The sequence below is a fragment of the Megalops cyprinoides genome, chromosome 7 (assembly GCF_013368585.1).
Source record: "Megalops cyprinoides isolate fMegCyp1 chromosome 7, fMegCyp1.pri, whole genome shotgun sequence".
Taxonomy (NCBI): domain Eukaryota; kingdom Metazoa; phylum Chordata; class Actinopteri; order Elopiformes; family Megalopidae; genus Megalops; species Megalops cyprinoides.
In genome coordinates, this window is record NC_050589.1 from 3,910,680 (window position 1) to 3,924,082 (window position 13,403).

Here is a 13,403-nt window from a genome sequence, read left to right on the forward strand (position 1 = left end):
TTGGACCAAGTGGAAAACCAATGCTTCAGTACAGTGACAGTGTGCTGTATGAAATGAGGTATTACACAAAAGCCTTGACTCATGGTGGTCACTAAAGATCCCTTAGCACTAACTAAGGGCAGGGTTCCTGGTATGCTCTCCAAACTCCCAGTCTGGTTCTTTTAATATTACCATCTAATCATAACCCAGTTTTATTGGCTAAATACCTTTCTCTGGCCAGTGCCAATGTGTGTTTAATGTTCTGGGATAGAATGGCTGTCACACACTCCCAGGTGGTTACAATACAATTTGTACTTGTATTGTAGTGGAGTCAATCCCCCTCCACTGGGTGAACAATGGTGACATTTACGTGGATGGATAGTCTTTCTTGATCAAGGAGAGATGTGGAAAAATACAACATCTCTATACTCTATGTGCCCTGGTGGATGGCACACCTACCATCCCAGTCAAATGCACTTTGAATGTCCACTCACAGCAAAGGACCTGTTACTGCTGCTGAAAGAATATTTCTATTACCACTGATCTCTACTGCATGGTAGGCTGGCATCTCACCCTGATGTCACAGGTGGCCATTTTTGAGACCCACTTTTACTATGTGAGTTTTTAAAATCTAAATTATATAAGATGAACTAAAATGTATTTGTAAAATATTATGAAAATAGCAACCTATGGTCAATTAAAAGTACTCATACTACGTACTTTAGTATCCTACTTATTTTACATTTTTACTTATTCTATTTTTTAATCTTACTTTATTTATTATGTAAAGTTGAGTTGTATTGTTATCAAGTATATGACAATAAACTTGAAACTTTAACTTGAAACAATCTTGCATAACAGAATGATGGTGTGAATACGATAACCAGATTCTGGCACTGGCGGAAGGGGAAGGGACGTTATTAAAAGGGACAGATTTGAGGCGGAGCGCCATCATCAGCAGTCCGGAAGACAGCATATTTAGCATTGAAGATCTGAAATTAACATTATGGCAACAAATTGGATGAGACGGAGTCTGTTTTTTTCAATATTAACAAGAGAAGATTATGCATTTTGTATTTTCACAGTTCATTCTGTGGGTACACCAGCTACATTTCTGACTTTAAAAACTTTACAAAATTAGTTAGCTGAACCAGATCCGGAAAAGTCGATAGTAAACATCATCGTTTACTTTCACAGCCCCAACGGAAATACACAGTTAGCTATACCCAGCTAAGGGAGTTTTGCAATAAAATAAACACGACAAACTGACGGATTGGAATTAAATTGCAGTTGTATGGAAATGATTAATGATTACCTAGCTAGCTGGCTAGTTTTTACGGGACCACTGTGTATGTATCTTGTTAGCTAGCTAGCTAACATGATTTTTACTCTTGTCAACCTTCGATATACTATAGCTTGCCAGCTGACTCAAGAAAACAACGCACTGGCTCATAGAACAACTCGCTAGTTTGCTAAGGACACAAGAAACCCTTTAGTTTTGCTAGTTAGGTCTTTATTAACTGGCTAGCAAGCTAGCTAAGTTAGCTGGTTAGCTGTTTGGCTTTCAGATAGATAGGCTTCAGATAGCCAGGCAATTAGCTTGTTAGCCAGCTCCTTGTAAACATAAGGTTACTATAAAACGAAACGGTTCTCGTTGTGCTGGAAGACGGAGGCTGTTACCTTACCGATACTGCCGGTTAGGTATAGTCTACAAATTTAAATTCTTTTATACAAATTCATTCTAAAGATGGGAAGAAAAAAGAAGACATTACACGACTATGCAGCTGAGTTCAGCGATTTGGGAGTGAAAAGACATGTGGTGGAGCAACACAACTCTGGCGAAAGGACCTTGGTGGAAATACTGTACTGTAAATCTTGTGAGATCACGGTGAGGGTCCGCAGAGATCGGATACTAGAGCACCTCGCTTCGGCCAGACATTATCGAAACAAACGTCTTGCGAAACTATGGGACTGCAAGCCCCCTCAGATGTAAGTATGGTTTGATGAAACCTCAAATTAAAACATTTACGACTTAGCAACCAGTTAACGTTCGGTAGCTGTCGACTTTCTTTCACTTTACATAAGGTGTGTTAGCCTACCATGTTCACTGCATTTTCATTTTAGCTAGCATCAATTTAACTAACCGACAGCTAGCTTAGTGATTACGACGTCAAATTATATATTAATTCGTTAAAGAGGCTGCTTGCCCATCTTGGCTGGACTGTCATTACACTGTGTGAGCATTGACTTGCTTGCGTTAGCAGGGGAATAACGGCTCTTTGAAGGGAGCCGGATCTTATGGCTACCTAGCTAACAGACGCCTTTTGCACAGCCGCACCTCCGTGTATGAACCCTTTGATAGAAAATCTTAGCTAACGTTAGTCCTCCGTGAATAGTGATGTAGGTAGCCTATGTGAGATCTAATAACACTCACTAACTTAATTCAGCGTTGTGCTTTCAAAGTTTTAAATATTAACATGGAGTCTTCTACAGGGCATACTTGCTTTTTGTTGGGCACACAACGGTAGTTGCCAGTTTGCCCTGTTTGTGATCTACACACTTGTGATTTGTTTTGGTGGTTGTGCTTTAAAATCAAAACATTCCAGTCTTAATTCAAGTTATATTGAAGCACTTTAATTTTTTTTACTTTAATAAAAGTAATTAGTGTTGAGTACTGTTGTGAGGTTTACACTGCCTGGTTTAAATTTATGTTTTTATGTTTATGCTAATGTTTTTTATTGTCCAGTTTAAAACATTTGTTAGAAAAGTAATCAAAATTAATGTTACATTACTTTGAAGTTATTAAATTAAAAGTTGCATTACTTACTACAATTTTAACATGGTAACTAGTAATCTGTAACATATTACATTTCAAAAGTACATCATCACCTTTATTTGTCAGACTGAAGGTCCACACAAACACAAGACAGACATAACATATAACATACATAAAAAAGGAGTATTGCACTTCTTATAAAAGACACTTGTACCAGTATTTCCACATAACACACACACACACACACACACACACACAAACACACACACACATATATATATGTATATATATATATAAAATATATGTATGTGTGGCAGTGTAGCATAGTGGTTAAGGAGCAGGACTCGTAACCGAAAGATTGCCGGTTTGACACTGATTGATTGATTGATTGACACTGCTGCTGTACCCTTGGGCAAGGTACTTAACCCACAGTTGCCTCAGTAAATATCCAGCTGTATAAATGGAGAACTGTAAAGAACTGTAACCTATGTAAGTCGCTTTGGATAAAAGTGTCTGCCAAATGAATAAATGTAAATGTAAATATATATTTACTGACATCCAAGTAGATTGTATGCCTATACAAATCAGCTACCTATCATCTGATTCCTAAGTCCCGTAACACCCCCCTCACCTCGCTTTTTTCCCCCTTCGGATCTACACTGATCTCATACACGGCCTCTCTGGATCCAATTGACGGAAATCCGTAGTAGTGATGGAGAACTTTAATCCCTCAGTCAGTTTTTATTTTCACTTTGTGCAGATTGATTTTATTGTATTTCATGAAAAAGTGTTTTTCAGAGATGGAAGTTACTTGAGAAAAGGTTTCTCTGTCCTAGTGCACTCTGCCACAGTCCTTGGTAGTCTTTGCTTCACTTCAGTCATTGGTACGTCAGTGTATTCCACATTAAGTGGAGTGAATAGGGCAGCTCCTGAGGCTATGCAAGGTCAGGCTTGATGTATTGCAGGGGAAACCAAGGCCAGTATCTGTGTCTAATGAAAATCGAACAATAGGCAACCCTGTCACAGTGACCATCTGTTAAGAAAAGGAAGCATTCGACTGGCTTCCGTTCCACCGAGTGTTCCGCGTGGGATGCAGTGATGTATTGACGTCTGTGGAAAGTTTGTGAAGGAATGTATATTGAGGAGCTCAACAGCAGGGCCCCACCCTGACATGCAACCCTCACCCTTAGGTCCAGAGTTCGGCGCCGCATTCCCCAGATTACGTGTTCCGCTTAGTAAACAGGATGTTATGCTTCTGATGGACCTTCCCCTTTGCCTCAGTTACCTTGGCAACAAGGGAGTATACTATGAGGGAGAAAAAAGATAATTGTGGTTTCAGCACTGATAACGCTGAGTGTATGATAACCTATATTTCATTTTTTTTTTTTTATAAGAAAAGAAGTGGTACATAGGGTAGAATAGGTCCATATTTTATGAAGAATATAAAATTTACACTATCAGTTAATTACCTGTCATCTGCTGAATGTAATATTGAATGCAGAATTCACATGGAAAAAAAGCAAAAATCAGCATGCTAAGAATGTCATTTGACAGGGATCCCACTGTCCTTGATTTTCTATGAAAATATTTTTGTCTTGCACAGTAATGGAAAAGTCACAGAATGGTCAAATGTCTCACTTCTTGGAAAGTCATTTAACTTCACAATCTAAAAAAAAATCATTCCTAAAGTGAGAGCAGTGTGTTCACCTTTCTTGCTATTTCATGAGCATGATTCAATTTATCAGGTCTAGCACTGCCAGTTTGCTAAGACTCCCAAAAGTCATTATCATATTACTGTAATTCCAAATTAGCCCAATTTTACAGGAATTTGACAATTGCACCATTAAAATCCTTTTTAATGTATCCTTAAAAAATAATTGAAAAGTCACAGAATTTGAAAACTGAATTTGAGTGGAACCACTAGTTTCCAAAGCTGTCCTGACATACTGTATATTGTCATGTATGATAGAGAGCTAATTTACATGAGACAACCAACTTCCATGTGCTATGAGATTGGGCCCCTCACTCAAACTCCAGTTTCAGCTCAAAGCCCATTGGCTCCCATCCAACACGGCAAGGCCTGAGTTGTTTGGATACACCTCAACCAGTCTCTTTTCAATGAAGCAAAACAGAGTGATTGTCAGTCATGGCTTTTCATTCAAATGAATGTAAAAAATGAAATTTTGTCTTGAGGAGTTTAGGAATTAGAAGTTAGGAATCTTTCAAGTTACTTAAGTTACTCAAGTTAGGAATCTTGCAGGAAAGCACTGGCTTGTCTATGATATGTATGCAAACCAAATATATATGCAGCTATGGTGTGCAGACCAAAAAGTGTTTATAAAACAAATGAAATAAAAGCACTGTCTTGCTTTCTGTATGCTGTGATGTATCACTTTCAGTCCCAGACTGAAGGGACATCCCATAATTTGTTCTCTGCAGGTTGTCAGAGACGGAGCTCCACCCCAGCTCGCCTGTAGAACTGGACTCCACCTCGCCCCTGGCCCTGCAATCCCAGCTCATCCTGCACGGGAACCACTTCCCCTCTCCCGGCTCCGCCTCTCTCCCGTCGCCCGTGTCCCAGCTGGCGCCGCCCATCCATTCCAGCAGCATCACCTCCACCTCCAGCAGGAGGGGCGTGGCCTCCACCCAGGGTGACCCCGCCCCATCCACATCCGCCAGCCAATCACAGACCCTGCCTGCGTCTCGCATGAAGAGCCCTAGCCCGGGGGTGCCTGCGTCCAGCTCCAGCCCCTGGCTGGTGATGCCGGAGCCCTCGAACTTTGCCAGCGGACGGCAGGCCTTCGGGGAGGACGAGCTGGGCAGCCTGGGTGTGGGGCTGGCTCTGTTCGGCGTGGGCTCTGGCTGCAGAGCCCTGTGTCAGAGCTTAGTGGAGGAGAAAGGGTGCCACCTGCTGTACGTTGTGGAGGACCAGCGCTGGGAGGTGGAGAGCGTCTTCAGCCAGGAGCACCTTGCTCATACCCGGGTGCTGCGTGCTATCGATACAGACATTGTGCTCAGTGACCAGCGGTAGGTCCCTGTCTGTGCTGTTGTCTCAGTCTGACCTGGATAGGATGCTGCCTGGTCTTGTGTAATTCGGACACATGCATCCTAAAAAGATGATGATGTGATTTATTACTGATAGTTTCTCTTCTTACTAGTAGCATTGTGTAAAGAAAAGCGCAGCACTGAAAGATTAGGCTGAGGGCTGGAAGACTGTAGATCAGTGCTGATTAGTTCTAGTCACTAGGCCCGGGTCTGCGCTCGCTGTAGTTCACTAACTGCTTTTTGTTGCAGTGTTACAGGAGTTTTGGTCTGCTGCCCTCCTAAAGAGGCCTCACCAATAGTCTTGGGTGCATTAAGAGCCGGTGAGTTGCTCGATGATAATTTAAATCCTCATCCCACTTTGTAAAGAAGCGGACTCCAACACTTTCAAGAAAACAGAATAATTCAGAAAGTTATTATGAGCTTAAATAAAATTCTTAATAACAATTATATTTAGTGTCACCCCTTGACTTTGTTTCTTTCCACTAGTTTTGTTCATGTTTGTTTACAACAAAAATAATTTGCATCGGCATCAACCCAGGTTGAGCCTCGTTCACAAAAAGGTTGGAATCACAGAATTATCTCAAGGGTTAACCGCTATGAAACCAACACATGATGTGGACAGGTGCTATGCTGTGCTTGTGGTCTTCAGGTAAAGGTGTTCTCTGCGAGAAGCTGCCCAGTTTAGACAGACGAATCGCAGAGTCCTGTTTCGATGAAGCAGACAGACGAGGGAAGCCGCTGGTGTGTGGATTTTACAAGTATGTGCTCCTCACTCTGTTCCCTCAGACCGTGTGTCAGGCTTCCTCTCAAAATGGCTGCCCTGAATGAAATAAATGTACACCTCTTCTTTCAGACGTTTTGACCCAGCCCTGCAGTACCTGTACAAGAAGGTTAATGAAAACGACACCTTGGGTAGAATACAGAGGATCACATCTGTGAGCCGCCTGTACCCCCGGCCCACGATCAGCAGAATCAGATCATCAGGTATGAAGCTTCTGTTTCTGCAAGAACATAGGAGCAAGTGCAAATGAGGACAGGCCATTGGCTGTTAAGAAAAAAAAATGCAAGGAATTTTATTTGTGGCACTTACAATGTCATGAATTAAAAACACTAATGAGGATGAGGAAAACTTTCCCTCATGCTGTGTTTGGACAAGAGGAAGGGATATACTGAAATCTATTCTCAAATTGCTGGTAGTATTATTGTGAAGAATTACTGTTACTATTAATATACAGTATGATTCGAGCAATAGTTGTTGGCATTATGAATAATTGTTACCCTTCTGGGCTGACCTTGAATGACGCTGAAGGTGACTCAGCATTTCCTGAAGACGGAAAGTTGTAGAGTTCTGTGGTTCACCAGGCTGGTGTGACTGGGCTGTGGCGTGTGCTCACTGGTGCTTTTTTCTTCAGGTGGGATATTTTTCAGCATGGCGGTGCATGACATTGACGTCATCTGCTGGCTGTTGAGGGAACGTACCCCAGACAGCATCTTCTCTCTGGGCCACGCTTTCTGTGCAGGTCAGACAATGCCCTCAATTATTATGCAGTTACAATGGGATAAGTCAGTAGCTCATATTCCTATATATAGCTCATATTCATATAAGTTCCAGTTTTACTTTTGTTCTGTAAAGGGAAATGTACTGTTCAAAACTGTCACCTATTAAACTATATAATAAAATAATTTTTAAAAAGTATCAAAAATCAAATGGTTTAATGCACTCCTTAGCTTTACCTGCTAGTTTGTACCTTGCATGGCCAACCATTGAAACCTGGTCATGCACTGCTTCTAATATTGTTGACTCCATATGGTTTTTCGCTTATGTTGTACTCAGTTGTAAGTCGCTTTGGATAAAAGCGTCTGCCAAGTGAATAAATGTAACTGTGAATGTAAATGTACTGTGGGAAGAGAGCACTGTATGTTTAAAATCACTTAATCATCCATTAACGTCTTTGCTCAGCAAAACGCATACTGTTAGAAGTGCTGCTCCTCGCAGTAGCTCATTTCTAAGAGAGACTGTAGAGTGACAGGCGTCTGTGGTCTCTGCAGAGGTGGCTGCAGTGAATGACGCAGACTCCATCTCCGTCAGCATGAAGTTCCCGAGCGGCACCATCGCATCCCTGGACATCAGCCAGCACTGCAACAAGAGCTGCGACCAAAGACTGGAGGTGTGTGTGTGAGTGTGTGAGTGTGTGTGTGAGTGTGTGTGTGTGTGTGTGAGTGAGTGAGTGAGTGAGTGAGTGAGTGTGTGTGTGTGTGTGTGTGTGTGTGTGTGTGTGTGTGAGTGTGTGTGTGAGTGTGTGTGTGAGTGTGTGTGTGTGTGTGTGTGTGTGTGTGTGAGTGTGTGAGTGTCTGTGGGTGTGTGTGTGAGTGTGTGTGTGTCTGTGTGTGTGTCTGTGGGTGTGTCTGTGGGTGTGTCTGTGAGAGTGTGTGTGAGAGTGTGTGAGAGTGTGTGAGAGTGTGTGAGAGTGTGTGAGAGTGTGTGAGAGTGTGTGAGAGTGTGTGAGAGTGTGTGTGTGTGTGTGTGAGTGTGTGAGTGTCTGTGGGTGTGTGTGTGAGTGTGTCTGTGGGTGTGTCTGTGGGTGTGTCTGTGGGTGTGTCTGAGAGTGTGTGAGAGTGTGTGTGTGTGTGTGTGTGTGTGTGTGTGTGTGTGTGTGTGTGTGTGTGTGTGTGTGTGTGTGTGTGGGTGTGAGGGTGTGAGGGTGTGTGAGTGTCTGTGGGTGTGTGTCTGTGGGTGTGTGTCTGTGTCTGTGTGTGTGTCTGTGAGTGTGAGTGTGAGTGTGAGTGTGAGTGTGAGTGTGAGTGTGAGTGTGAGTGTGAGTGTGAGTGTGTGTGTGTGTGTGTGTGTGTGTGCATTTCTGTGTGTGCATCCAAGTGCCGTGTCAGACATTCAAAACAAGGGCTAGCCACTTGCCCTGAAAGTGCTCCCATCAAGAGGATAAAATATTCATTCTCAGAGATTAGATCCATTTGACTGCCATTTCAAGTTTTATATGTTATGAAATGTTGATGACTGAGCATTTAACTCCCACCCATAATATTGCAGTGTTTTACAGTAGTTGGTGAATGATGACTTCATTTCACACATACCACAAGGTGTGAAAGGGCAGGGTGGAGGACCAGGTGCTGGAGCTGGCAGCATCAGAATGTTTTCTGATTCTTGTGGTGGGGAATTGCTTTAGGCATGTGAGGATCTTTCAGGCTTAACATTCACTGTTTTCCATGGTGAGAAAGTGGAACTTGAACTGGAGTGAATTAGTGTGGGAGAGAAAGTGTTGAATAATTACATTGTCAGATTATTTATGATCGCTCAGTCTTTAGTTTCCAATATCTCATCCATACAACAGTCTTCTTAAGCAGTTGCTGGCTGTTACCAATATATTATTAAGGTAAGAAATGGCTCAGCAAATAGGTGTAGCTTATTCTATGGATGATGGAACATCAATGATCACTGCACAGTTAGCTAATATTTTATAATGGCATCAGTAATTTTATCAGTTTTACAGTTAAATTTATCTTTCTTAATATTTACCTGCAACAGAATGCATACAGGGATTGATTGACACAAGGCCTAGTGACAGGAAGTCTTTCAAATTCATATTAGCAATATCTTTGAGGTTAGATGCTCCCAGAAACTGTTTAATTTAGCATCTTCTGATTGTTGAATCTTCTGGTTGTTGCCTGAAAGACAGATTTGTTTTCATGGCACCTTTATTGGATGCACAGGTCAGGGCTTCATGTGTTACATGTCTCACCTGTCCCCTGTGCCCCAGGTCCACGGCTCCGAAGGTTCCCTGCAGATGGAAAACAGGAACCCCCTGGGAATCTCCGACCGGAGCACGTCGTCGGGGCTGTGCCTGCAGTCCACCGCCGAACGCTTCCGCGACGCCTACCGAGAGCTGCTGCGTCACTTCCTCAGGACTCTGCGAGGTCAGTGACGCGTTCAAAAAACTGGCCCCGTGGAGTCTTCATACCTGATAACAAAGCGTGACGTTTCAGAACTACTTTATCGCAGGCTGCCATGAGGAGATGTAAAGAGTACTTCCCCACCTTTTTTCTGTTAGAATTTTAGGTTTTTGTAGTTATTTTTAGCCAAATTTTTTAACTTGTTCATAGAATGTAGTACTCTGTGTAACTCATATGTCAGGACATCTGCCATAAAGGGTGCATATGCAGCGTGATCTGTGAAATGCCTTGACATACTTCTTTTGTTAAGCGCTGAGTTTCCAACAAAACTGAATAATTTCCCAGAATATCTTCAGACTGAACTTCACCACCATTCCATTGGTCTTTTCTTGTGAGGGGTAGTAACCTAACACCATTAAAGCTACTACTAGGCAGTGATCCTCAGTTTGTTGGCAGTTGCTTGTGTACAAAATCGCCTTTAAGTACACGTCATAACATTTGAGTCAGTGGAAAGCCCGAAGGACCCCAGTTAATTGAATCCCAAGTTGCTTCTCTTGACAGGGATGGAGGCTCCTTTCATCACCAAAGAGCAGTACCTGTGGACTGTCCAGGTGGCCGCAGCAGCGGAGCAGTCGTGGAAGAACGGCTCCGCAGTGGACCTGCGCAACGAGGCCCCAGAAACCATGGTCATCAAGACAGAGACGTGACCGCAGCTGGCCGAGTGCATGGTTTCCCAGGGTTTTCCAGCCTTTATGAAACACAAACTGAGGAGGAAATGCGTACGTCTTTAGTTACTCTCATTATCATGTATCAGATATTTCGGTTTGCCAGATCAGAAATCTTTATTTTCTATGTAGGTTTGCTTTGACTTTTACCATGCTGTAATTTTACCACTTGAATCAAAGGCTCGCTGTTTGCTTGGCTTGCAATTGGTTCTACAAGTGTCTGTGGTTTTATGGGTAAGGATGTTTTAAATTGCAAAATTTTAGGTCATGACTTAGATTCATCTTTTTGAACCATTTTTATGTAACATCTTAAAGTCACAGTTTGTCTTTTTGCCAAAATGTAGATCACCAATACATGAAGATTATGACTACTGTAAAGTGTGTAATCTCTCTTTTTTGGCTTCTATATTAACAGGTTAAACAATTAACTTTTAAATATTATTATTATAAAGCACTGATTTTGGTGTGTAGGAGATAGTAACTATGAAACATGTGCCTTAAGCTTTGTCAGAAAAGGTGTGAAAAAGTGGATGTAGCTTCAGCCAAAAACAAAAAAGAAGACCGCACCAAACTATCTGTCGCGGAAAAAAATCCCTCATTCTGTGTCACGGTATATATTTCCTGTAAATACTGCACTTTCCATTTTTTCCACTGAAATGATATGTGTTGAGTTCTGCAGTCGAGGACTGGATTAATGCAATGTTAACATCTTTTTCTAGTAATTTAGTATTATAATTGAGTTTGTAATGCGTAAATATGAGTGGTGTATGATTTTGTTCCAAGTTGAGTATGGCAACTTTACCTATGCACTTATACCTAGAAAGATCTATAAGGTTGTATCTTCCGTGTGATGCATTTATGCATTGTGTTGTGTTGTTTGCGTTTGGTGTCGCTGTAAGTGGTGGATAACATTACTCCCCCCCTTGTAGTTGGCATGATGATGCTGTCTGTGCTGTCATGCCCCTCAGCCCTGCTAGTGATGGTGTTACTGGGGGCAGATTTTTGAGGTCTCAAGGCCCCCTTGCTGTAGTCTGTATGCTCTTACTTTAGCTGTTTTACTTACGTAGCACTACATCCTTGTTTGCAGTAATTGCACAGAGTAGAAATGCCACGTTTGCCTTTTTTTTTAACCAAAACAGGACTGGTGATGCCTGAGGTTGGCATATCTTCGATGCAGGCTGAGAAAAACATTGGCCGATATACTGCATTTATTGTGGTGTCTGATGCTGTACATTTTTAAATGGGATACAAAAATATTCAAAGATAAAAGAAAGATGAGTGGTGTTGTAGTGTGAATTGCACATTTGCAAGACAATGTAATTGACTGTAGAAAAATGAGAATAATTACTATTCAAAGAGCTAGAAACTCTGTGTACAATCAAGTTGCCAATTGTACGCACAATATTACTGTAGCCTAAAGCATTTTTAAAGGTCTTAATCATTCAGATTTTCTGTAATCACAGAATTTAATTTTTATGTAACCGTCTAAATACAGTACCATAAATTGTACTGATTCTAAGATTTTAGGTGAATGTGAGTGTCTGAAACTAGGAGATACTGTCAGGAGGAACTGTCAGACACTCGGGAGATGAGAACCGTAGAATTCCACCTACATCTGCTTTGACATTTGTCAAGCATTGCATGGGAATTTGGAGTGTCTCTCTGTGTGAGTACGTGTGTGTCTGTGTGTGTGTGTGTGTCTGTATGTGTGTGGGTGCGTGCGTGTGAATTTCATTGTACATCTCACAATCCTGGCATTTACAGGACAAGTACTGTATGTTTGAATAAATGTGTCATTTGTTTAGTTGCTGTTAATTTTTTATTGTGGAAAATGTTTAAAAAAAATCTTTGAACTCCTTGTTATTTTGCCAACTGAACAATAATTTTTATGAGTTTATATGTAGTGTAAAGGCTTGTATACTGAGGGAAATGTTTTGCATATGTGAATGTGATTGACACATAAGAGAAAAATATATCTTTGTAAATGTATTACTGATTGTTCCATTGTAAATTCCCCAAGAATACTTTTTCTATGGCTGGTGTGGTGGACTGGTGATATCTTTACAGGTTCGTCTGATAGTTAATGGAGTAAAAACGGATCAACCCTGTTTTTTACTTTCCTTCCAAGTAAATAAAAGAGTACAAATTCTTGGTAACACGATCAGTGATTAACAATTAACCCTCTTTTCAGTGCTCTGTGATTAACAACAAGGAAAAACGTGGTGACGTCAATGACTTTTTGTGGTGTAATGTGGTGTTTGACCTTTTCTAAAGGGAACAATTGATGTTTTGCTCATTCAGGACCTAAGGAAGCGCTATCAGATTATTATAACAAGTTTTGAAAGTGATCATTTTGTTACACATTACACGTTACACTGACTTACACTCAGTAAGGTATCATCATGCATAAAGTTTGAGGTGAAAGCCAGTAGACACTGAACTTTAATGTTTATGAACTTCTTGACTTGTTGCATAGAATTATTATGTTTGGATAAAGGATACTCAAGGATGACATAAACTTCACTGGCAGTTAAGAATTTTAAACTGTCATGGGTGCGTTGTTGGCAAAGCTTTTTGGAAACAAGAAAAACCTAAGACCCAGAATGCTGTTTAGAAGATCTTTGGTTGTGTGAGTCTGATCTGTCTAGCTGCAAAAGTGTTTAGGAGCAGATAATTTGTTGTAAAAGTCTGAAAGTCACTTGTGGACAAGGCAATGCATTCCCACAGATTTTTTTCCTTCATAAAGATGAACTCATCTTTTTCTTGATTCACTACCTCCATGGTTTTTATGGCAGACTTGGCTTCCTACCTGAACCAGCAGTATGTGCTGATCTGCACGTTCATAGTTCAGAACTCAAAAAAATGCACAAACATTTTCTTCAGCCATGAGGAACACTTTACTTTGTTTGTATAAACAGCGATAATTACAATATTACACTTCTCATAAAAAAGCAACACATAAAATAGCTACT

The 13,403-nt window shown here is 41.2% G+C and overlaps 1 protein-coding gene across 1 annotated transcript; it reads left to right on the forward strand.

Annotated features, from left to right (window-relative positions):
• The first annotated feature begins 1,580 nt into the window (after positions 1-1,580).
• On the forward strand, positions 1,581-10,576 carry LOC118781248 (myo-inositol 2-dehydrogenase-like). The gene is made up of 9 exons (XM_036534196.1): positions 1,581-1,968; positions 5,195-5,782; positions 6,050-6,120; positions 6,450-6,558; positions 6,654-6,784; positions 7,213-7,320; positions 7,850-7,968; positions 9,574-9,730; positions 10,268-10,576. The coding sequence occupies exons 1-9, from the start codon at positions 1,727-1,729 to the stop codon at positions 10,411-10,413; spliced, it is 1,671 nt and encodes a 556-aa protein (XP_036390089.1). The 5' UTR covers positions 1,581-1,726; the 3' UTR covers positions 10,414-10,576.
• Positions 10,577-13,403: the final 2,827 nt, after the last annotated feature.